Source organism: Fukomys damarensis, unplaced genomic scaffold (genome assembly GCF_012274545.1).
Source record: "Fukomys damarensis isolate Sample0158 unplaced genomic scaffold, DMR_v1.0_HiC HiC_scaffold_26, whole genome shotgun sequence".
In the NCBI taxonomy this organism is placed as follows: Eukaryota; Metazoa; Chordata; class Mammalia; order Rodentia; family Bathyergidae; genus Fukomys; species Fukomys damarensis.
In genome coordinates, this window is record NW_022900938.1 from 29,194,245 (window position 1) to 29,221,019 (window position 26,775).

At 34.3% G+C, this 26,775-nt stretch overlaps 1 protein-coding gene across 3 annotated transcripts in view; it reads right to left on the bottom strand.

The window, feature by feature from the left end:
* Positions 1 to 26,775, bottom strand: part of Scn2a (sodium voltage-gated channel alpha subunit 2) — a 114,526-nt gene that overhangs the window by 79,291 nt on the left and 8,460 nt on the right. For 2 of the 3 annotated variants that reach the window (XM_010606878.1, XM_010606880.1), the window contains exons 1-3: positions 4,481 to 4,557; positions 2,571 to 2,887; positions 1,386 to 1,504 (exon numbers count right to left, since the gene is read on the bottom strand). In XM_010606878.1, the coding sequence (XP_010605180.1) occupies positions 1,386 to 1,504; positions 2,571 to 2,837 (386 nt within the window). In that variant the 5' untranslated portion in view covers positions 2,838 to 2,887; positions 4,481 to 4,557. Of the gene's footprint in view, positions 1 to 1,385; positions 1,505 to 2,570; positions 2,888 to 4,480; positions 4,558 to 26,775 lie in introns of those variants that run through there. The other variant, XM_010606879.1, reaches the window with a different exon arrangement.

Below are 26,775 nucleotides of genomic sequence, written 5' to 3' on the forward strand. Positions count from 1 at the left end.
AAAATGTTATTTTCTATGTGCAATTGAGTTCTCTTACTTAAAAAAATAGCAAAAGGAAATACTATTGTGTAAGGTAATTCACAGTCAATTTTAAAACCTAAAACAAATACATCAAGTGTAAATATATTGAAGTCTTGCAAAACTTGGTCAAGGAATGGATGAGAGGCAAAAACCAAACCAACAGGATGTTGAGTTTCTAAAGACACTGTTGCCACATGGCCAGGCAATCCTGGAAACATGCTTTATCTCCCTCCATCCAGAACCAAGGGAAAGACACCATACCCATCCCAATGCCCGAATTCCTTCTTTATCTAATACCTTATCTAATTCAAAATATTGTTTGTGCCTGCTAGTGGTATTGAGGTTTTTATGCTGTAAGCCTTACAGAAAGGCTCTGGACTTGAATCCCAAGTCATGACTCTTTCTAAAGAGGAAAGGACATTAAGAGTAACCTTATGTGAAGTTCTGCTAAATTTCATTTTACCCCGTTTTACCTCTGGCTCAAGATGCATAAAATTTCTTGTCCCAGGGCTTCTATATTCTGTCTGTAAATGTTCCTGCCCAGCACACCCCTGGTCTTCCAAATTTTTGCTTTCTTAGTTTTTCACTTCTGGGTGTCAGCCAGACTATTGTCCTCAGCCTCCAATAAAACCCCAACACTTTATGTAACTTTAAGGAGAAAATCAAATTACTATATCTCATCATAGTATCATCAACTTTATTGACAGGAACAAGATACTTCAATAAAGAATAAAGAAGAGGCAAAAAGTAAAGCTTTGAAATAAGACATTAAAAATGAGTAACAAAAAAGAACAACATAAAGAAAAAACTTAATGGAATGTTATGGGAAAATAATACAGAGAAATGTTGGAAAGGTTAGTATATACACAAATACAGTATAAATATTTATTAACCTAAAACTTGCAATATTATAATAAAAAGTAAAAAGCACTACAATTCAGACCTAAAAGAGAAAAAAGTTATGTAGTTCAGATAATGTATATATACTTTCCAAGCAGTATAGAAAATTAGTATATGGAAATTACTTCATTACATAACACTGTAAAATTTGAAGACATAAAAGAGGCACTGGACAATACAGGTAAAATTAATGAAATTGGATCTTGGATGTAGCAAGCAGCTCATAGGGACTAGAAGAGAAAATTAAACAAAAGTAGTGTCAGAGATAGGAGAAGTACTTAAAAGATGGGGAAAAGTGCTGTACTTACCTTAGATCCCATTTTCCAAAAAGCTAATTGTTGAGTGCAAAGAAAGAAAAAGAAAGTGCATATAACATTGCCAATCACATTTATTTAGAAACTCTCAGATCAATAATTTGATCAAAGAAAAAAATACCATATTAAGTAACTATTAGAAAAGGATATGAATGTACCAAAATCTTAATAGCTAATTTTCTAATGGGGTTGAAGGGAGTTAAAATGTACAGGGCAGAGGTGGCACTGAATCGAGAGATTGCTTTCCCTTTATTCAATACTATAAATGTCTGAAAAAGAAACAAAAAAACATAAGACAGAATTTAGAATACACATTCAGGATATTTTAAGAAAGTGATACCATATCTAGACATAGACATTGTTCTATAAAATAATGGAGTAATACACTAATTATCCACATAGACAGGGTAGTAGTGCTTTTTTTTTCTTTCTGAGCATTATAAACTCTTGACAAATTTGATAAGTGAGGAGAAGATGTGAGTATAAAGAAAATTTGTAGTCAGTGGCATAGGAATTCATAGTATCTTTAGAAATGTTAACACTATTTTTAAACTGCTTTTAGCTGGGTGTGGTGACAGCTGTCACCCCAGCACTCATCATTCATCACAGGGGGATAAAGCAGGAGGGTCGCTAGCAGTTCTACGCCAGCCTGCACTAAATAGTGACACCCTGTCTCAAAAAACCAAAATAAGTAAATGAACGCGTAAATTGCTTTTATAATTCACATAATGCACAAGGATGAGGTTGTGGCTAGATGATATCCTCATGAGAACTTTGAAGTTTTCCAGGTGTATTCTTTGGTGAAACGTTTTGGCACTTACAAGTTAACTGCTATTATTTTTTCTTCAAAGAATCATAGAAAGGAGAAAGTCTGGTGTGAAGGCATAATTAAATCTGCTGGAGATCAAAGTAATTTATATAGAGCTAAAGATAAGAAAGAGCAACTTAGATACTGCTCTTGGAGACATAAAAAATATACTTCTACTTTCCTCTTTTCACTGCCCCACATTGCAAAAGAACAGAGGTTATCTTACACTCAAATAAAGATATAATTAGTGTGCATGAATAGAATTTGAATAGAATTTTGCCTATCCTCAGTACCCTATTGCATGATGCCTCCTCAGTTCTTTGCTTGTCTCAAGAAGGCAGGCTCAAATGAATGCTTCCAAAAGTCTTACAGAATCATTCATGCATTACTCAGCCAGGCCCACCCTGCATCCTAGTGACACTTAAGACAGAGGAGAGGAGAACAACATTCATCACCATCATCTCAGGGACCAGCCCGGAAACACCTTAGAAACAGGAAAAGTAAAAGCAACTTGACTAAAAACTCACTTTCTTATTGATATAGTAGGGATCCAGGTCCTCCAGGGGCTCTGACACCATCCCTGGAGGAATGTCTCCATAAATAAATGGGAGGGATTTTCCTGCTTCCAAGTCACTGTTTGGCTTTGGGCCATTTTCATCGTCCTCATCCTTGCGCTCCTGTTTGGGTCTCTTAGCTTTCTCTTCTGCAATTCGTTGTTCAATGGCAGCAAGGGATTCCCTGGTAAAGAAGCGGAAGCTGTCAGGTCCTGGCGGTACCAGCACTGATTGTGCCATCTTTTCATCCTGCTCCTTTGTCACTGTTTAGCTCCTTGCATAAGAAAGTGCTACAGAAACAGGAGGGAAAAAAAGCAATGACCATTAGGATAAAAAGTGACTGTGGACACAATACGACACTGAACTCTGACATAAAGTGTACAAATGAAGATAGCATCTAATTTACAAAGGAAGCTGCTTTTAGCATTTAGGGAATCGCATGCGTGCATTCATTTGCTTGCACAGATCTATCCTGCACTTTCAGTAGGTGTCTATGAGGTAATCTGATTTCCCACTCCCAGAATGTTTTGAGTGATTGTGCTACTTGGGGGAAAATACCCAATTCAGAGCTTGGAAATGGAGGATACTGTTTTGTGCTTGCTGTTTCACTTGTGTGACTATGTTGGCAGCCATCTTTTCCAGCATTCTTTCTGAAAATATATCAGATCCATCACAGATTTTAAAAGCACACAAAATTGTAGAGCAGGGGCTGTGTGCAGCTCTTGTACGTCCTTCTCCATTTGCTTTCTATGTTCCCTTTGGCCCACATTATCACCTTTAAAGTTTATTCTAAATCATCACACCCGATAAAGAGCTCTGGCAACTCTGAAATGCCACGCTGTGGAAACATAGGTAGATATTGCTTGAGAGCAAGAGAATGGGGAGGAGCCGGAGATGCCTTATTGTGCTTGGAACTGCTCGGAAGCTGCACAGGAAGGGACCCAGCTCCGGCCAAACCAGGCAGGAAGTCACTCACGTCAGAGGTCTGCAGTTGGACCCCCTGGCTCAGCAACCTGCTGCTACCTAATGTATTGCTTCTTAAATTAACAAATTTGCAGTATCTTAGGAAATACTGTAGGGATAGCCTATTTTTTTTTTCCCAAATAGATCTCATTCTACAAAATCTAATCCATGGATCTATTTCAGAATTTGGACTTTTAAAATAAATTAAGGTAGTTTATCTTTTAAGCAAACTTCTCTTACATGGGTCTTTATGATAGCATAAATGAAGTTTTATTTGTATTCAAGTCATATTTTACTAATGTGGATAACTCAGCAAAGCACAGAAATCATTCCAAATGTACTCTGTGAACCAGGAGTTCCTCTACTATTTGAATAATGCAATCAAAATCTTGACTCATTAATTTCATCTGTACAAAATCACTTAACCTATTTTCCCCTCTTTTTAATGTCAGTCCATTTAACCTCCACACTACAGAAGGAAGAGTTCCTACTGAAATACCAGATGCATTTTGTACGAGTAAAATATATTGATCTTCCATTCATTTCTGCAGTGTATACCAGATAAAGCAGAGGAAATGTGAACTAAAATAAGCTACTGTACAGTTTCATAAATTGTTTTAAAGCTTGACCAGAACATTTCAGCCACCAGACTGCCCTCCCTGTATCACACTACCTTTTAAACATCTCTTGCCCTTCCCCAGAGACCCTCACACCCAACGGCACACAGGCATGAAGATGATCTTTGCAAACTCAAGGAGGAAACTGTTATGCCTGGATGGTCTAACAGAAGAGACATACTCAAACATACAGCCAGTAGCTTCAAAATGAAAGTGGTCCCCCTGCAGATCCCCCCAAGGATTCTAGTGTAAGGTAAAGAATCATCACAGAGAATAAGCATAATAATAATATTAAAACATTACCCCTGCAGAATCTTTTACACTCAGAGTTTGGGATTGATAAGCTGGAACCAAGAAGACTGCAGCTAAAATTCCATCATCCTTAAAAAAAAAATTTTTTTTTTAATTCTCCTTCAAAGACCACACCTAACTTCCTGTAAAAGGATTCTGGTAACTGAAGTAAGATCCCTCGTTTCCTGTTCAGGGACTACAAAGTGGCATTACTATAACTGCCACTAGAGGGCTCGGACGGCGGAAAAACTGCATAAAGACAAATGTGAAGCAGCCCAAAGTTTTTAGGAATGTTGCTCTGATCTTCCAGGCTTGTCTTAGAACTAAACGTTAAGACTTTGCTGGTTTAAATGATTGATTTTGTTAACCAATAATACTTCTACTTATGCTTTTTATTTGCTCTGCCAGAAAGTTATTCAACCTAAATCTAAGTTATAATTAAAAAGAGAGCAAATCGGGAAGGGTTGAAAATAATAATCCATATAAAACAGCAATTAGATTAGTGAGACAATTACATAGTCAGACTTCACATCAGTCTCAATCCTGGACTACCTGTAAGCCAATAAAATTATTTGATAATTTAGCTAAGAAATGGCCTTTTTTTCACAAAATTTAATTTTCCCCAAGGAAATAAAATTAACAGGCTATACATCAACATATTTTTTCTCCGATTTGGGTCATTGAAAAGCAACCAGAATGAAGAACCAATAGGAAAGTGAGAACCTAAATGCCAGTCTTCTGACTTACAACTACAATATAGCTACAATTTGAGGTCTTATAAAGTGCCAGTTTCTGGGCTAAAGCAAAACTCTGTAACTCTATCAAATAAATTCTTTCATTATCTTTATTTGAAGACTTAAGAGGTGTACTGAGTTTAGAAAATGTCTGATAAAATAAAATATGCAGGATTCAAATGATGTCTGACCTCAAAAATCTGTGCTGTTTCCCTAGTCATGAAAGAAACATTTGTTCATGCAACTAAAGACTGAAATATCCATTAAACAAAAATTAGGCAGTAGTACCAATTATAATAAGAAAAAGTGTTAACTATTAGACATATTTATACATTTTCTACTTTCATTTTAATATAATTTTCATTGGAAAATTAATTTCTTGGGCGTCAACAATATATGCATGACTTCATAGCCTAAATCTATTTTATTGTTCCACTTATCTTCCCATAAATGAGAAATGTACCATTAAGATACAAACTTTAAAGTGTAATGCGAAACATATCTGGGATTTTATAAGCCAGTGGACTCCCACTTATACCCAAGATGTTTGTATAGACCAGCAGACCCACTACTAGTAGACAAACTGGAATAACTTACTTTCCCTTATACACTTGTTGGTGGGGTGCTGGCTTGACTTGTCTGGAAAGCAGAAATTGTGTCCTAGTACTTTTGCATACTGAGTACCCTGGGCCCAGACGTACAGGAGGAGCTCACATATTCACAAGGAACTAATACATCAACAATGACTGATGACTATTCGGTTCTCAGTGATTTGTCCATTCTTTTGACTCCAACTCATAGTTATGGTCTCACTAGGCTTGAACTTTCATCATGATCATGTTACATGTATGCGGTCTCTCCTTGGTTATCTGTTCTTGGAGTCTCAAGTGAAAATTTCTGAAATTGGAGCTTATCTTACCTAGAAATTGGTGCCATTTCTTAAATATTTCATTTCCTTCAATGGCACCATTTTTTTCAATTTTCCTTAATTAGAAATGCTTTCGTTTCCTTCTTTATTTATGATCTCTGCCACTGAATCTTTATATTCCAACATCTAGGAAATACATATAAGATTTGTTTCTATCACTGCACCCTCATTATCACTAATGTATCCATGCACAGATACAAAATAGGCCCTATCTATTCACCTCTATCTATAATTTATCTACCTATTTGTTCACTAATTCATTTAATAAGTGATGGTCAGTTCTTCATGTGAAACCTTAGAGTCATCCTTTATTCCTTTCTCTTGTTCTCATTCACTGTCCATATCAATTAGCACATTCTTTTTGGCTCTATATAAATACATATCCCAATCATGTCTCACTTTCTCTACTGTCAAATCCCTGGTTCAAGTTGCCATGGTAGAAGTTTGCAGAGGTCATTGAGAAGCTGTAAGAAGGGGAAGAGTGATCAACCTAGGATACAAGGGACGTGGGTGCAAGTAGTATTGAGCCTGTCCGTAGCAGGGAGACAGTAGGCAGAGTTTTCAACTGATATTTCAATTAGAATCTTTCAATTGCCAGGGCTACTAACATAATTTATGTATTACAACCCAAAATAAAATATGAAATCCCTTCTTCAAGTGACAGGAAAATGGGCATATCACAAGACAATAAAAATATTTCCTCATTTATGTGACTTCATTCCTGATCTGATAGTTTTTATTTCCTTTTAATGTTGCACTACCTAGCACAAGGAAATAAAAGACAAGCATAGAGTGACATAGGAACTCTTGATTTATACTGGAACTATGTCTACCCTTGTTTTCCACCTTTGGCTATCCACTTTTCCTGGCTACCAGGTGCTGGAATAAGGTGGCCTGAACCAGTTGATATCAGAGAAGTCAATCTGCTCATCCTATGAGCCTACTGCCCCAACTAAGTTTGGAGGTGTGACTCCTAATGGACTGAAATTTCTGCACCTGAATACATCTGGATTGGAAATAGATGACAGGCTGAGTGTCTCGTGTGACTTGGTGCTGCCAGACCAGAGCATGTGATCCTAATTAAAACTTGATCTGCACTTGTGTCCCTGAGTCCCAATACAGCTAGTGAGAGTAAAACACAGACCTCTTTGGAACTGCAGCCTGTTTTCTCCATGATGGAAAATGACAGAGGTCATTGAGAAGATGTAGGAAGAATGATCATCCAAGGATATAAGAGATGGTAGTAGACAGAGATAGACATCAAGACCTAGAATATGTTGCAACTTCATGGACTTACTTGCAAATGCAAAGATAAGCTACTAAAAATAACCAAATTTTGGTGCAGAGCATTAGACTTCAAGTGTGGGGAACTTCTAAGCATTTAGCCCTGTGTGATTCCTGTGGAGCCAGTAATGATTCTCTCTCCTTTATTTTTGGTCTACTCAATGTAGTAAACTGATTTTCTTTAAATGCAAGACAGTCGCATCACTGTTCCATTGAAAAGTCTACAATGATTCTCCATTTTACTCAGAGGATGAGTCAAAGCACAGACAATGGCTCGCAACTACCCACCTCCTTCATTACTCCCATTTATTCCAGTCCTGTACTATGCCATGTGCGTGCACTTCTCTGAGCACTCTGAACCCAACACCAGCATCTGACTCTTCATTTGCTCTTCCCTCTGCCTATAATTTTTTTGCTCAAATACTTGCATGGCTCATTTTCTTAGCAATCCAGTCTGTGCAAATGCGGCCTCAGTGGGGAGGTTTTCTCCAACCTCACTATGGTGCCACTCCAAGAACAATAACAACAACAACAACAACAACATCAAAAGCCGCAAGCAATGAGCAGAGCTACCTGAAGAAAACAGCAAGCCAGGAGAACTACGACAAGCAGTACTCTAGAGGAGGGGCTGCTTGAGCCCTTTGGAGCTCACATCTTGCCACAACTTGCCTCAGGTGCTGGACATGGAGCTACAGGATTGATTGTTTGCCCTAATGGTTTTGGTTTGCTTTGGTCTCATTCCTTCCTGGCTTCCTATTTCTACCTCTAAGAATGGGAATGTTTACCCTGTGTCATTGTATGTCAGCAGTGTTTCACTTTCTTTTTTGTTTTTATAGGGGCTCAGTTTGCCTTGAGTCTCACGGGAGACTTTGGACTTGGACTTATTAACAATACATGGTATTCTTAAAACTTTGATGGCTCTAACGGTTAGACTAAATGCACTTTTCATAAAGAAATGGACATGAGTTTTTGGGAGCCAAGGGCCAAACATTATAGTACAGATCTAGAATGTCTCCCCAGATGCTCATGTGCTCTGAAGTTGACTGGATTTTGGGAGCATTATAACTGATTTGCTATTAGGAGGTGGGGCCTGATTGGAAGTGGGCCACTGGGAGCTTGATCCGGAAGGGTATATCTCCCTCCAGTTCCTCCCTTCTGTCTCTGCTTCCTGGATGCTATAATGTGAGCAGCTTTCCTTCCCCAGACTCTTCCACCACGTTCTTTCTGCATTGGAGCCAGCCAGTCATCCACTGAAAACATGAGCCAAAACAAACCTCGCCTCCTGTGGGTGTCAGATATTTTGTTCCAGCCATGAAAAAGTGACTAAAACAAGCATCTTTAAATTTCATATATTACATTCCTCATGAATAGTTTCACATTCTTTCAGGTGGATATATTGCTTTACTTTTTCAAACTTGAGTACTTGGTTTTCACACACTATTTGTGAAAATAAAAGTAATCGCTTCTATTACCTGAAGATTTCTGCATCCTTCCTTGTAATTCATAAAGCACATAAAACAATACCTCACACAAAGTGGACACTCAAAATAACTGAATAAAAGTTGGTTTCAAAGAAATGTAGCATTGAAAAAATTGTTACTTTGAATGGGGGTTCAACAAGTTCTTGTGACAATAGAAGACAGATCTAAGATTTAGGAAAGAAAATTTTGACTCAGTATCTTAAACTGAATTAAGACCAAGAACAGGCATGAAGAACCCCTGAGTACATAAGGCCATTGGACCTCACAAATGTCTTTACCTTAGCTTGATTTGCAAACATATCCAAAACTTAACTCTAGCCCTTTCTTGCACAAGAAAAGTGAAATTTAAGATTAAGCAATGAGATGCTAACAATTAAAATAGTTATATAACCATATCTTTAATAGACTTTCCAGCAGTATAGAGCAAATATGGCAACTGTGTAGTCATAGCCAATCAAATGTTTTCTTTGCTGTATTTTTCTGTTTGCCTTGTAAAGGCTCCCCCCTAAATTACCTTGGGGAGGCCCAAAACCATTTCTTATCTGGGGTCATCTGATTCAAGAAATACAATTTGTTCAAGTAAATTGTTTAAAATTATATTGGCCCTCAGTTTACTTTTTAATAAATAAAAATATTTATCAAATTCTGAAATTTGTGCAAAACAAAATAAATATTTTTAATATGAAATAATCTTCAATTGCCACAGATATTCAAGTAGATCCATTGTAAGGATGTTTTTCTGAGAAAATAATTGGAATGTATAATTCTAAAATTGTTTCTGATTTCTGGATTCTGCAATTGCCTTAACAAAAAAGAGTAGCAATTTTTCTTTTACTAAATAAGAAAAAATAAAGATATAATTATAGTAATTATTAAGATCATTTACATAAATTTTGGATTGGTGATAATTTAGCATCAAGGAGATAGTCATAGAATGCTCCATTTTCCTGATCGCTGCAAGGTGCTGATCTCACAGAGGAGGAAGCTTAAGGGGCTGGCTAAGGATTTTTCAGTCTCTAGTGCTTTTCACATCATGTGGGGGCTTTATAAATATATGATGCTAGGGCCGGGGATTTAGCTCAGTGGTGCGGCCACCTGTCTCTCAAGTGCAAGGTCCTGAGTTCGAACCCCAGCTCCAAAAAAATAAAAACAAAATAAATAAATATATGATGCTGAATTAATAATGAACCTTAATTTACATCTGTGTTACCAGGTCAAAAGTCATCAAAGGAGAAGACAAAAGAACAATCTTACCAATAAAATACAGTATATTTCAAAAGTAAAAGTAATTTTAAATTCTTAAACTTCAATTAAACAAAGCTTTCAAGACTAATGTTCTTGAAGTCTTATGCCTCTTTTAGCATCAGAAATGAATTGTTTTGTGTCTTTTGGATTCACATTGTAAATAATGTATTTTCAGCAAATACATTAAAATATGTGTCTAGACTTGTTTTCCTATTTAAATAAGTTGCCCTGAGATTAAAACTCTCAAGCCTAGAATATTATGGCTCTGCATAATTTTGGAATTTCTGCCTTTGTTACTAATTGATATTAGGGAGCTACTTTGAAGCTTTTTTAACCAAGCTTTTTTGACACTCAGTGTCTGACTATGCCTTATTCATGTAATATTACTCACTTGGAAGAACTCCTATTTGCTTAGGGCTGTCGAGGGGAATCGTGCTAAGGAAATGAGACTTAGGCAGAAGCCCCAAAGAAAGATGAGGAAGCCAGCTTAGTCATAACCTTCCTGCATGAAAGTCTTCCCAGACAAGTTAATGCATCCTGTGACTTACGGAAAGATACATTTGGAAGGGCCTGAGGAAGGTAAATAACATTGACTGAATAAAATGACCACACAAGGCAAAAACACATTCTCAGGAACAAGAAAGTAGAGCAGGTTACAGTGACAGTGGGGACAGTAACAAATGCTGCCAACTTCAGTTAGATCTGCCATCTGGTTTCACAGCAGTTTCACCAGTGACACCTGGGACGTTAATGTCAAGCTCAGAGCCCAAGCCAAACCCTGAGAAGCAGCAAAGGAAAGCTCATTGCCATTTGAGGTCTTCTCCCTGAGCACAGAAGGAAGATGTTGAAAGTGGGAGAGCCATGCCTGGTCTTCCCAGGAAAACCCCAACCTGCTACAGGGTTGACCTAAGAATGGAAAGGACCACAGTCAAATTCAGCAACCAGAAAGAGCTCAGTATCAGGGGTGTAGACAAAGCTTCTCCTCATTGTCTAGAAATATTTTTAGAAATCTTAAAAGACTAGCAAAAGATACTTTTTTTTTTTTTTGGCCAAAATGCAGTTTTAAAAAATAAAAGGCAAAACTGAAAAGATATAGCTACAAGTCAAGTATTGCTACATAATTTATTTTTATTTTCATTTGTGAAAACATGGAGTTATTGTCAGTATATTTGTCAATTCAGTATGTTGACAGCTACCTTCACCAACTCATTCCTTTATTTCTAATTACTACTAATACAGTATGGGTAATACAAGGATTTAGCCACTCTGGTCATTCATTTACTTGATCTCTTGACCATTTGATTTAAACATACATATAAAATATTTCTCTCCTTCTCAGAATAAAGATAATTTTAGTCCTGGTTAGATCCATAAGGCTGTTATTGAAATGGATTCAGATTATTGGAAGTGAAACATTCTTTTGAAATGTAAAGCGATATAACTTTAATAATTCATTTTCTTCTGTTTCTTAATATTATTAAAATCCAAAATGTATCTGCAAGAATAAATGAAGAAAGGGCACATTTAAAACAAAGAGAAATTATCTCCTGCACTCTATATTTAAATTTTCTCTATGCGATTCTATATATATGAATTTTAAACGTATGGCTGGAACTCATAAGCTGGTTAGATTTTGGACAGCATTTCATCCATATACACAGAGGCAGAAGCCCACATATGTTAGATGTATGTGATTTCCACTCTACCATATTGCTACACTAGTTTCCTCTAAAAAGGACATAGGCACAAGATCAGGCCAAGAAGGGAAAGGGACAAAGACTCAGGAAAACCCATCATTGCCATCATTCTGCAAAGTCACCATTTGGTTTCTGCATATTCAGTACTGGGTTCATACCCATAAATGACATTTCTCATTTATTTTTCTCACTCTCAACCAAACAAAATATGCCCTAAAAAGTTAAAAGCTACTTCTAATCCATAAAAAGTAAACCTTGTCATTTTGAAATTATCAAAGCGAAAGAAATGATTCACATGTTTTTGGAAAAGCTCAAATCATGACCATAAATTGTAAGCTGAGTTTCCTTTTGATTTCTCATAAAGGACAGATCATGTAACAGGATAATGGTTTGTGTTCTAAAAGAAAATATTTTTCCGAATAAAAATTTATGAATTAGGAGACAGGAGAGATGTAGATTTAAATCCATTATAAGATCTTCAGGTTTTTTTTTTTCTTATGTTGGCACTACAGTCAATACTAATTAAAATAATGGATTTTGTGTTTGGAAGGGAGCCCCCAAGAGATCATTTAGTCAGGCTTCTTATATTCATTAAGGATTAAACTAAAATCTGAGGCAGATGGTTTTGTCTCATATCTCATAACAGAGATTTCACATATTTCCTTTGTTGCTGATTCACCTCTTTAATCGCTCTTACTTGTTCTTTAATTGTAATCTCAATCAATATTAGCACTATCCAAAATATTTCCACTAGAATATTATTGAGTGAAAATGGAAGCATCGAACATACCACTCATTGTGACTTACCAAAAAAAGTCAAGATTTTTATTTACTATTCTATTTATCAGCATACGGAAAAGATATTTCCCTACTGGTTTAACCTAGATCCAATGACTTCATTACAATTAGAGTGGATAAAAGCATTGGCTGATGAGAGGATTGTGTCCCATCATTTGTAGCATTCAGTCTTTTTTCAGCCCATCCTTTTCTCCCATTTTTTTTCTGAAGAGAATAAAATGTTAATTAATTAATGAGCTTCTAAGATGACAAAATAGTTAAAGGCAGGAATAGATAGATGTTTAAACATATTATATTTTAATTGTCTCTGAGATTAGAATATTTTCTAGGTATTTCTCATGATTCTTTCTTTGATAAGTAGATGAATTATTTGGAAATGTTGCTTAGTTTTTTTAAAGGCCTTTTCTACATATTTCACTGGTTTCTAATTTAATCTCATTGTAACCAAGTATTCTTTGAAATGTATTGAAATTCATTTATGGCCTCATATATAGTCATATTGCTGGAAAATCACGCATATTCTGCTAGTTAATATGCTACAAATGTCATTTAGATTTGCATGCTTGATAATACCAGTTGAATATTCTGTGTCTTTACTAATTTTTGTCTTTTTGTTTTATCAACTACTGAGAAAAGACTGTTAAAATCTCTAATAATTGTAGATTTATTGACTCACTGTAGTTTTGCCATTGTTTTTTGGGGAGGGGTTTTGAAACTTATTTTATTACATACTTTTATGGTTGTTAGTTCTGGCATGAATCAGCCCTTCAACCCATATGAAATGATCATTTTTTTCTGTTAGTAATCCTTTGTCTCAAAATATAATTTATTTAAAATTAATATACCCATATCATCTCTCTTTTCTTTAGCGCTATTATTTTACTTTTAACCTGTCTCTATTATTATTCTTAAAATATGTTTCTTGAAGGGAGTGTATCACTGGCCTTGCTCTTTGTTAAGTCTGGCAATTTCAAGAGTAATGAAAATATATACATACATAAGACCTATTCTAGAATATTCATAGCAATCTTTTTCATAATCGCTAAAACACAGAAACTACTCAAATATTCATCAACAGGTGAATGAAGAAAACATAAGATATATTGTAGAGTACTACTCAACAAGAAAAGAGTCATTGAAGTACTGATAACAAAATGGTTAAAACTAAAAACAGAAATACTGAGTTGACTGACAGGAGCCATTAAAGAAAGTACATACTTTATTGTTTTACTTATGTGAAGAAATCATAAAAGTAGTTATATTTCAGAGTAAAACAATTGACTAGGAGGAACACCAGAGTAATAGAAATATTTTACATTTTTACTGAAGTAATGATAAAGCATAATGTTTTCAAAGTTCTAACTAATGCTCATTTGAAAAATGTGGTTGTTCTATTTTATGGAGAGTATATTTCAATGAAAAACATGTCATAAACCAAAGCTTCAGTACCTTTTATCTACTTGCCACTTTCTATAAGACAGTCTTAGAAATCTGAAACAGATCAATTGTCTGTTCTCATATTTTGTAGAACCTTTGGGCTAAAAGTGTTCTTATCAGGTATTTTCGTCTTACCAGCCCCATGTGGCCAGAACAATGAAAACTGCTTGGAAATGAATTTCATACATTAATGGGAAGCAAAAGCCCCACTAGATATTTAAGTTTAAGAGTAGCAGAAGTTGGGTTCATCTGACCCCAAAGAATTCAAAATATTATTAGGTAGACTAAATAAACACAGACATTTAACTGACAACACTAAGTTTAGAAACAATACAAAAGAATAATGTACAAAAGCAATACAAGACAGAAAGCTAGTATACGCTGTATTAGTGATAATGGCATGATTGATTCACTTTTAAAAATTTATAAAATGAATTTATGTGCATTATTTTATTTTCACTTGTAGCAATCCTGAGAAGTAGATCAAGGAAGGATAAATATTTTCACCTTTTAGATGCCAAAACAGAAAAGTTAGATTATGTTACTGACCACAGCAAATAAATCAAACATGGAAAAAATACTTTTTCTACCCTTGTTTCTAAATATCATAGGCCTTGAGGGCGGAAGTGATTAAAAAGGCTTTTTAGGTGAGCTGGTATTTAAACTGAGCTCTCAAGGATACGCTAATGAGAGTATACATTCCAGTTGAAAGGGAAATTCATGAGCAGAGTCCAAGCTTCAAGTGGGACTTTTCCTTGGCTGATGAGAGAAAGCAAGTCAAATTAGGACGATAAATGAGAGGACTAGTTGCAGTAAAAGAGAGGTTCTTGCCTAGCTCAAACTGCAGATTTAATCTGGGAAGGATAAGAGCACAGTAAAGATGTCAAACAGAATGCTAAAGGTCAATGGCCATTTGCTGACGATTTTAAGAAGGAAAGGAAATATTAAGAAAATATATTTCACAATAGCTTAAATAGTGCGCAGCTGTAATATTATAAAATACTGATTTTTTAAAATACTTTTTTAAAAGTCAATTTGAATACACTCATAACAATGGGTAAACAATGAGTTATGGAGAAATAAAATGAGCTAAACTTATTTAAGAAATTTACAAGTGAGAGTAGAGAAATAGGGGCAAAATAGGACCCGTGAGTGCATTTCCTAGTGTGAGAAAGAGCCATGCTTTCCTGAAAGCAGAAAATAATGAAGAATAAGAAATTAAAGATATGGAAAGAAAAGTTGTTTAAGAACACTTCCTTTTGAAATAAGGATTGAATGAGATCAAGGGAAAAGGGGAAATCATTGAGCTTGGAAATCTAGGGGAATAATTTTTAGCAAAGTGAAAGTAGATAAACAGATAAATTTTTAAAAACATCAAAGAATACTAAATCTGCCTGACCACCTCAATCTTTTCAGCGAAGCACTCTTCAAGATCCTGCTTTTTAAAAAGGATGAAAATAGCTGAGTTTGAAAAATTCAAAAAAGAATAATAAGTGATCATTGACAAAAAAATTTTTTTGTTGGCTATTAGGTATAAAGTAAAATACTACAGTAAAAATACAAAAATTTGAGAACATGATTTTAAAAATCAAAAATGTGGGAAATAATACTACATATATAAGAATTTCTTGCAGTAATATTGACTTTTATTTTTCATGTGAGTAAATGGCATATGATGTTTCACTTGCTATAATTTGGACTACTGCCCCTCAAATGTGCACACGTGGGTTTATCCCTGACTCAAGGCACTACTAGGATGTGTTAGAATCTTTAAGAGATAAGGTCCATTTGAAAGTCTAGGCACATTGGGGAATGTCCTTTGGAGGGGATATTAGCACCCAGGCTCCTCCTTTGCTTTTCTCTTTGCTTCCTGGGGACCATGAGGTGAACAGCTTTCCTTACTATGTACTTCCTGCGAGGCTGTACTACTTTGTAATGGGTTTAAAGGCCCTGGAGTCAAGTGAGTAGTGACAGACATCTCGAAGGTATGACAAGGCAGCAATAATGGGGATAAGGGAATGACCTGAGAATGTCCGAGGATCCTTCAACAAAGTGTGAAGTTTTATATGTGTTGGTGAGGAAATCGCAGAAGCTGAAGCTGACTCTTGTTTGGCAACATGATACAGAAAAGACAGAAAGCCTCTCTGGCTTTACCAGCTCTTATTAATCATCTTACTGACAGTGTAATTCCTTGTGATATCATCCCAAATTTATGGAGGAAAACTAAATGGAAGTTGTACTTAAAAGAAATTATTCTGCCTTGAAATCCTGGAAAAAGAAAACTAAAAGCAAGGACAATTGTGAGAAACCTCTGCCAGAAAGAAACTCAAGTCAGCTGAATGGAAGACTGTGGAGAGTATGTACTTTCAAATATGTCATAGAAGTAAAGCTTGGGTGAAGCTTGTATGGTTAATAAACACGTTATTTAATAAAAATGTATATATGCTTTATAATAATAAAAATGAATATTTCCACAGTTCATTAGATCATTGTAAACTGTATTTCTACAGCAAAAAAGGTAAAATCATGACCTTTCCAAAAAGAAAGGAGCACTCTGGTTCCACGCCATGGTGACGTGCAGTTTTCCTCCACCCAGGGGCTTCCACGATGCCTTCCTCCCTTGGAGCCAGCCAACCATTGACGAAAAGCCTAATCCAGGATGGGGATTTAGCTCAGGGGTTGTACAGCCTGCCTCACAAGCGCAAGGTTCTGAGTTCAATCTCTGGGACCACACCCCGCTCAGCAAAAAAGTAATCCAAAATAAACCCCACCCTTTTGCAAATGTCCAGTATTTTGTCCACGCGATGAGGAAAGTGAAGAAAGATGAATTCCATGACCACAACTAAATCTTAAGGCAGAAGAGCAAGTTTTGCATCTTGTGGTATGACACTGAAGATCGCGCCAGTATTTCTGAAATGTTCACCAGATGGAAAAGTATGTTCCTGGCTTACAGGGGTAGAGAGCCTTGCCAGACCAAATATTCCACAGGAATTATGCGCACAGTGAAGGCACTGAATTCAGGAAATGATCACTTCCCGTGTTTAGTCCTGGATATCAAACCTACACTTTCCCTGCTGTGACTGACTCTTTCTGAAGTTACCAAAGCTCTCAGCAAGCAAAGTTAAGATGAGTTGAAGTAGTAACCATCAAAACAAAGTTTTCCCTTTTGCCCAAAAGATGTTAACATGGTTACAGAAAAATAATATTATTCGATAGAATTCTCTGAAATCTCAATATTATTCAGCATAGAATATTCTCTGTAAGTATAAGTAAGAAGAAAAAAACCACAAGGCAAAGAAAAAATGTGCAGTAATTGCTCAAAATAAGAAACATGTTCGCAGTAATGGGCCTGGGGGGGTTATGAGACAATTACTACAAGTGGGGGCAAATACTTCAGTGTTAATCTACTCTAAAGAAAAACACCCTAGGCACGAAAGCAAAGCCATAGCAAAGGAGTGCCACTGGGAACAATAATGATACTTTTAAATATAGCTAACTTCATGAATATAAACAATATTTTAACATAAACAGTAAATTTGAAAATGCAAAAATTCAAATCTTTTAGGTAGAAGCCAAACTCAAAAAGTTTCCCAAGTTTTCAGAGTAAATTGACAGGGAGATAGAAGTGATTAAAAACATAAAGACATGAAAGAGGCAAATGTAAATGATATTGTAACTGATGACAGTAATTTGAAGACAAATGAAACCAAGCATAGCAGTGGCAACAAGTCTTAATATCAGGGAGAAATAGAATCATTAAAACAATAGTGTTTAAATCATTAGGTATCACTGAAGAACCCACACATTAATGAAGCATCCCACATGCAGACAGCTTGTTGAGCTAGAAAAGGTTAAAACAAAGAAAAAATATCTACTTAGTTCCTGGTAGAAAGAAATAGCATCCACAAAGAAAGAGAAGAAAAAAAAAAGCAAAAATCTGACTCTATACTGTCTCTCTCCATACTAAATGCCTGAGATTAAATAAATAAGATATTTTAAAGGAAAGTATTTGTGTACCAACAGAAATTGTCCATGTATGAAGTACAAATTTTTTAAATTTATGTATTTATTTATTTTGCTGTGCTGTGGGAATCCAATGCAGGGCCTTCAATATGCTTGGCAAGCTGTCGCTGAGCTACATCCTAGTCCAGCATGTATACCATCTATCTATCATCTATGTGTGTATGTGTATATATGTACTATATATGCACAATCTATATGCATTACATAGGTAAATATATATAACAAAATAGTTGAGCAGGGAAGACAATAGCTAACATCTTACATAAAGGTGGTTAATAGATATTATTTCATTGTTATTATGTGGACTTTCATTCTTTCAAAACTATTGTCTGCAAACAATGCCCTATTTGCATTGAAAATAGCTAGAAAACAATAGAAAGAGAGAAAAGGAACAAGGACAAAACTGTAGCCAATATACCCCAATAGGCAAATCAGAAAGAAATAAAGAGGATTAAAAGTGGAAACCACGAAACAAGTTGTGAGAGGGAAAACCAAATATACCTTCCACTTATATTAAGTTGTGAGCTGGTTGATTCATATTAACTAACAAAAAGTACTAAATTAGATCACAATGCAAATGTTGAACAGATGCTGTTTTTTAAAAGTAGCATGGAACAAGTTGCCAAAATTAAAAATAAAATATGGGTAAAAATATATCAGGAAAACACAAATAAAAATGTAGGTTTTGAAAAGTTATTAGAAATATAACAAGGCAAAAACAAGTTACATATATAAGTACGATACTTTGATATTTATAAAGGTAATTTTTGAAGTAAAAATACTGATAAATGCATGTTCTTAGTAGTGCATTATTATATAAAAGTGGTAGAAAGTCAACACAACTGTAGGAAACAAATTCATTTTCCTCAGTTTTTGAGAGATCAAGTGTGCAAACAAAGACATTACTGTTGTTTTAATAAACATATACCAAACCATCTACTGTACAAAGAATACTTTCTAGAATTTCCCAAGTGAATCAATTTAAAACAGTAGTTATCATAAAATTTTAAAAGATCAAACAGCAGTAAAGCAATAAAACAAACAAACAAAAATCCCACCTCCATAAACTTTTAGAAGTAAAAATTTGGTAGACTTCACCCATGTGTCTTGACCAGAATACACCAAGCTTAAAAAATCTTGTAGTTTCAACTACTAAGTGAAACTAAAATTCTTCTCAAAATAAATTGATTAAAAGAAAAAAACAAAACAAAACAAAAATATCACACAAATGCAGTCTTTCAGGAATGTACTCATGGTTTTGAAAAAAACGAACTTGTATTATGATATTTTAATTATTTAGTATTAAATAAAAATTCATTAGTAGTTTCAAAATAGAAAGAATAAACAAAACAGAGTGAGAAACAAGAACATACAGAAGTCAATAGATTAGTAAGTAGAGTAATTGATAAACATATCTGATTTTATTTGAAACTTCTGATAAACTGGAAAGATTACAGCCACCTTTGCTGTAAAGAAAAGACATATAGTCAAAAGTTGAGAAAAGTGACTACAACACACACAACTATGTCTTTAAGAGTTTTACCTATTTTATCTTCCAGCAGATTGCTTTTGTTTTAATATTTAGATCTTTGATCCATTTTTATTTTACTTTAATACATGGTAAGAGATATAGGTCTAGATTCAATCTTCTATCTGTATCAAAGTTCACATGATTGAATAAACCAGAACGGTTAGATGAGAAAGAAATAAAAGGGTACATACAGAAAAGAAGTAAGTCGAACTATGCTTATTGGTAGATAATATGATCCTTTACATGGTGGACCCCAAAAATTTCCACAAAAGACTCCTAGAACTAGTAAATTCAGCACAGTAGCAGGATACAAAATCACACAAAAATCAATATAAAAAATCAAAAGCATTCCTGTACTCCAATAATGAACCCACTGAGAAAGAAATTAAGAAAACAATATTATTCACAATAGCTTCCAGGAAAATTAAATACTTAGGAATAACCCTAACAAAGGAAGTGGAAAAATTAGAGTACTCTGTAAAAGGAGATTAAAAAGGACATCAGAAAATGGGAAGATATCCCCTGTTCCTGGATAAGCAGAACAAATATTGTCCTAATGATCATAGTACCAAAATAAATATATAGAGTTAATGCAATCCCAATCAAAATACCAAAAGTATTCCTCACAGATCTAGGGAAAACCAATCCTAAAATTCATAAGGAACCAGAAGAGACAGAGAAGAACAAAAGAGCTATTGCAACAGTAGCAAATCAGGAAGTATCACAGTCCAAGATTTCAAGTTACATTATAAAGCTAGTGTATTCTGGCTTGTGTCTAGATGTACTCCTAAAGCCTCACGCAGTCATAGGTGGGGCTTTTCAAGGTCACTAAACCTAGAGTATGTGATGCTGTGATTAAGGGTGTATGATTACTAAATCAGCCCACTGATTGATTTTTTTTACCACCCTAAAAGACATATACATAGTCAAAAGTTGAGAAAAATGACTACAACAAAACACAACTATGTTTTTAAGAGTCATAATCCCAGTAAGAAACTTTAAGAGACTTTAATCTCGGTAGCCTAGAGTATAAAAGGGGCAGAAAGAAGCTATTAAGGTCCTTGCTTGTTTTGCTACCTTCTGCCCACCATGAACTGTTTCTCCCCTATGATGCCTGACTGCCATGGCACCCTGCCTTGGAATCAGCAGATTATGGACTTAAACCTCTACAAACTGTGAGCTAAATAAATTTTTCTTCCTTTAACTTGTGGGTGCTGAGTACTTTATTTCAGCAATAAAAAGTAGCTAAAACATACAGTAATAAAAATGACACAGACCTGGCATAAAGCATACATATGAATCAAAGGAACAGAATAGAAAATGCAGGAAAAAAAAATCAAGGCACACTCAGTCATTTGATCTGTTTGATATGTTTATAACAACATTTTAAAACTGTATGTTGAAGAAAATCATGCCCCTCCACTTTACTTTTTTCTTAAGAATTAAGATACAGTGTTTAATGATATACTCAAGTGTTCTAATATGCAGAATTTATGTATTGGTTTTTTCCAACCTAAGATCTCTTTTTCTTCAGTTTTTAGTTTATTATCACTTAACAGAAATTTCCCGGCTTGCTTTTACTTCTTTTATTTTTCTTAGATTTTTATTTATATAGACACCAAAATAGGAAGCTATCTTTTAAAAAGCATTAGTGTATTTACTACCATCTCTAAGCCCAGGCCTGGCATCAGACTCCCTGGATTTTATTTTGTCTTACAGCTTCACCTTTGTGACTGTCAAATTATTTAAACTGTATGTTCTTCAGTATCCTCTAATTTTAAATGTGGTCATAATACATAGCTCACAAGATCATTGTGAGGATCAAATAACTGGATTCATGTCAGTTGTTTCAATAGGGACTATATTATAATAAATCTACATAAACATTTGCTATTTAATCAGACAAAATCTTTACTAGAAGCAGACAACACAGCCTAACAGGAAAGCTTTATTGAAGAGAGTGAACACACTAACATAGAAGAGACTATTAACCAAAGTGCATTTGTGCCTCCAGAAACCAGCAAAGTACTGTGCACACCAGAGCTGGCAGCAGCAACAAATGAGGAAGCAATAATCAGTGGAATCCAGAGGCAGTGGAGACGCCGGGTCTGTGGATTTCATGTTTGACTATGAGAATCTGGTAGAAGGGGATCTTGGAGATGAATATCCTAGTCACATCCCTTTTAAGGAGAACTCTGAACTGTAAAAGGTAATGAAAATCCACTGGGATGGCAGACAGCCAACATACCAGCACAGGAAGCATGGTGTGCAATTCCTGAGATAAAATATTGTCAAGTTCTCTTTTAATATCTAAATGTAAAACATATCTGATTGACTTTTTTCTTTTATTATTGCTATCATTGCTATGATTGTTATTTTTGTCATCTACCAATATTCAATTGGTTTTTATCACCTATGTATTTGATTAACTCAAGGACTTAGCCTTATATATGTGTTACTTTTCAACCAGCCAATACATTCCTTTTGCTTATTTGGCTTCATTTTGCTTACTTTTCCCTCAATCTGTTTATTTTCCTCTCTGTACAGATTAGTTCCTGAATTATCATTCCTATTTGCAAGAAACTGTCACTAAAACTAAGACAAAAGATGCTAAAATATAGTTGAAAATCCATTCAAATCTTGTAGAATATACTTAGTCACAAAATTCATTTTAGTAATTTCTTAAAACATATTTTTTTCACTTAAAACTCTTTTCAATCTTTAATAATGAGAAGAATTTTTGGTAGAGTCAAAGTCAGGAATCTGAGAAAACATAATCTTGGAAAAATAAAGAAGATGAGATCACACTTATTGGCTGAGTATGGTGTTGTCTCAAATAATTCTGCAACTAAGGATTTAAAATTTCTGTCAAAATATACATTCCTTGTCGTTATGATTTCCGAAGATTATTCCCATCTACTCTTCATTCTCTCTTATAGAAGCTAGGTTATATATTTTATAGGTTGTATTTGAAATTAAATAACTAATGAAAAGAGAGGAGGCTTTTTATCTAAGTGTGTGTTTGTGTGACTATTACTGGTGAATTCTATTATTGTTTATAAAATGCATATGGAGTAAGAGAATGCCTTATGAACGAGATAAAGAGATGTTCTAAATTCAAATTATTAAAGTTACCCCTACAAATCATATATATAATGCATTCGTATCACTTTACAAATCACTAAGTAGTCTACTCAAACTAACCACAAATTTAAAAGCTATTGAAGGCACTAACATTAAACAACTGGTATCTATTTTAATGAGTCACTTGAAATAGAACATATTTAAATTGCAAAAGTAATGAAAAGTAATTGAAGTAGCTCAGCAAATGCATTGATCACTTCCTGTGGAAGGCAGTGTATGCAGGGTAATGTGTAGCCTGGTGGAGCTATAAGGCACAAAACTGTCCTTACATAGTTCTTATTTTCACATGAAAGATGATGTCCCAGGTGCACATGTATTTGGCTAATATTCATTACAGTAAGTGTAGAGGTTATAGCAGGATATAGCAGAAGCACATATTACATACAAGAACAGAAAACAACATCAGAAAGGAAGTGACATTTGAGTTAGATCTAATTAGGGAAGAAGTTCAAATATACTTTCTGAAGTATTAGAGATTGCAAAAAATCCTTATAGAAACTTCGAAATTCCAGAAGGGCATAAATTAAGAGCAGAAATGTATACAGAAAAAATTTATTTCAGTATATGATTCTATGTAAAGTGATATATTTTAGAGTGGACATTTGGCAGCTCATATAAGATAAACTTTCTACAGATCAAGTAATATAGACATTAAATGTTCAACACAGACATATTTAAGAAGAGATTTAGAACATGACAATGCATGTCAGGTTTATGGGTGCAGACTTTGGTAGAAAAATGTACCCAGTGATCAGTCTGTAGTTTCAGTTTTCTCAGGGATGCAGGAAACAAAGTTTTCAAATAAGAAAGATGAAGGAGATGTATTAGTTAATTGAGAAGAAGAAGAGAGGATGTGGACTGTAAGTCCTCGAATCTCAGAGAAGGAGTAGTCTCTGGACCTGTACTGCGATTGCAGGGCATCATGAAGTGCCTGCCCGTACTTATGTTCAGCTTCATACATGGAGAAAGGGGGACTTGGATGTAACTAGGATGGGAATGTTTCTAGGAAATTACAGAAGGAAAGCCATGAAATGGGGGGGTGATTCAGTTTGTATGTAAATACGAGAAATGATGATTATGACTGACCAGGGAATTGAATGTATTTGCTGAAAGTGGGATGAGATGAACAAGTTGCAGGCCTGGCTGGGTTCAGTGACCATTTGAATGAGGTGCTTGATGACAGGAAATGCAAGGAGGAGCTGTGCAGAATACGTGTTTTAGAGATTATGGAAAGACCACAATCATCTGGCTATGATGAAATCTAATCTGAAATCATGGAAGTGAAGGAAGGGTAAAGAGCATATTACAGGAAAGGAATATAAGAAAGTTAGAGATACCAGTCTGTAGCTAGGCCATTCATACGCATAATGAAATTAACAAGATTTGGGACAAGGTTCATGCTGGAGAAAATGCCAATGTTCTTGGAGCCAATTTCCTATCTCAAAAAGTTTGCATATTTGTAAAAATTTCTTAGAAGATGCACTTTGCCATATGAAAATAATTTGAATCCATTTTTCTCCAATTTTTGTTTTTATATTTCTATAGATATATGATGTTAAAAGGGAGAGAAGCCAAAAATAAATCACATGTAAGTATAATCCTAAAAAACAATCTCACTTAGAATAAAAACTATAAAGTATATTCAAGCTATACAGATTACAATAGAAATACTTTGATAAAAAATGTTAACATTTATACATCAAGGAAAATTGTCTTCTCTTTAGATTCTGAACAGTGAAGAACATCTTATCTACATTTTTAATCTAAAAAGAAATGTTATTAATACTAAAATGTACATGAACAAGAAGAAATAAAGTTAAAATAATTCTATTATCAAACCTTCCTCATTATAAAAGTCAAGAGCCCAAAAGTAATCACAATTAAATACGAATTTATAAACATCCAAAAACTCTCTACTCACCTAAAATGTTCTTAAATATATACATATATGATATAATATTAATCAAATATGTATATATGAAATCCTATGTAAATAATAGTTTTCTTTGTGTCTTGTTTTGCCAAAGATGAGATGACAATATAGTGTTATGAAACTTACCTTTTTCACTGCACAGTATTTCTTGATCATCTTCCAATAACAATATAGAAAAATATAAACTTATTTTAGCAGCTATGTAATATTTCTTACACAGATGCATCATAATTGAATAAAACTATTACTATTGGTAGACATTTAGGTCATTCCAAGGTTTTTGCTCCTCGTAGTCAATGCTGTAATGATTATTGTTATTAAAATGTATATGTTATATCTTGAGACAAATTCCTAAAATTGGAAATGTCAGAATGAGAGAAAAACATCATTTAAGTATTGATAGATACTATCAGATTATTTTCCGAAGTGTTTATGTTTACATTTTTATTCAAAATTTAGTATTAATAAACAATAATTTTATTAATGCAATATGTTAAAAATGACTTATTATCAATAATAAGATAAAGAATAGTAATGGAAGTTCATATTAGGTATTAAAATATATTATAAAACTTTATATCTTAACAAAACTAAGTGAAATAGACATTAATAGCAAATGCCCATCAAAGTCTTAAGACTAGCTATTAAAAACTAACATAATAATGTCTTCTTTAAAAAAGGTGGATGTTATATCACTTCCTCAACTTTTCTAGGAACCCATGACTAATAACTAATTTACAAATTGGTTTCCTACCATACACTGATTGCTACTATAGAGACCAGATAAATTACAGCACTCAAAATACTTTCAAAATGCTCAATATTTACATACTTTTGAGAAAGTGGTCTAAGTATTTAATTTTGCTAGAAATTATCAAGTTATATATAAGTATATATAAATGATAATATATAATCTTATGTTTATAATATATACATATAAAGAAAATTTCTGTATATGTAAATAACAAAAGATACTACAAATAGAAATACCATTGTACCAAAATGAGAAATGGCTTTTAAAATTTAAATCACATCTAGAGGTTTGTTTTTTGTTTTGTTTTGTTTTATTTTGTTTTTGTACCCGGGATTGAACCTGGGTCCTTGCAAGCTCAGGCCACCGAACCACTGAGCTAAATTCCCGGCCCCTAGAGGTTTGTTTTTATGATGTTTAAAGTATGAGAATCCTCATATATTGCAATAAGCACCATTACAATAAGAAAAACTCAGCAGAAGTTATGGCCAGACAATTCATGAAGACCCAAATGTCATAAAAATTGGCAAAAATTTTAATCCTCAATTAAACAAAGGAATTAAATTTGACTATCAAAATTTTAAAGATTAATGCTTAAACTCCAAATAGGCATACTGAAAATGAAGTTGGCATTTGTGTAAAATGCTGAAATGTAGATATTTTTAATTTGGCATATTTGAAAGTGTGCATATCTTTTAATTGAGCAATTGAATATCTAGAAAATGTCCTAAGAACACGATAAAGTGTTTACAAAAAATTATCATACTATTTCTGATATATTTGTGATAAGAGAATACAGGTATTGAAAGTAACCCACACATTTAACAGGAATTTGACTAAATAAAATTTGTATTGCTCATATAATAGAATATTCAACCATAAAAATGATTATATACACTAATAGAGAATTAGCTAAAAATATGCTTGAAAATAGCTTAATAAAATCATATGTCCTTTAGTTTCCTTTTATGTGTTTCCTAAAGGGATTTGAATTTGTATACATTTCATCTTCATGGTAGGGAAAAATCAAAGTGATTTCAATTTAATGGAAGAAATAGCCCTGAGGTTCCCGAAACTATGCTCCCTCCCCTGTATACGAGGGCTCTCAACTCTGACTGCTCCAGGGTCTGTACTTCTTTATATTTTCACAGACCTTCTTGGCCATGGTATGATACACCTCCTTCTTTTCCTCATGACCCTGCATCAGATTTCTTGTTCATCACTAAAGGTTTTAGTTGTCTTCTTATCAAACTCGGGCCCTTGCACTTGCAAGGCAGGCAGGCAGCAGAACCCCTGAGCCAAATCCCTGGCCCAATAAATT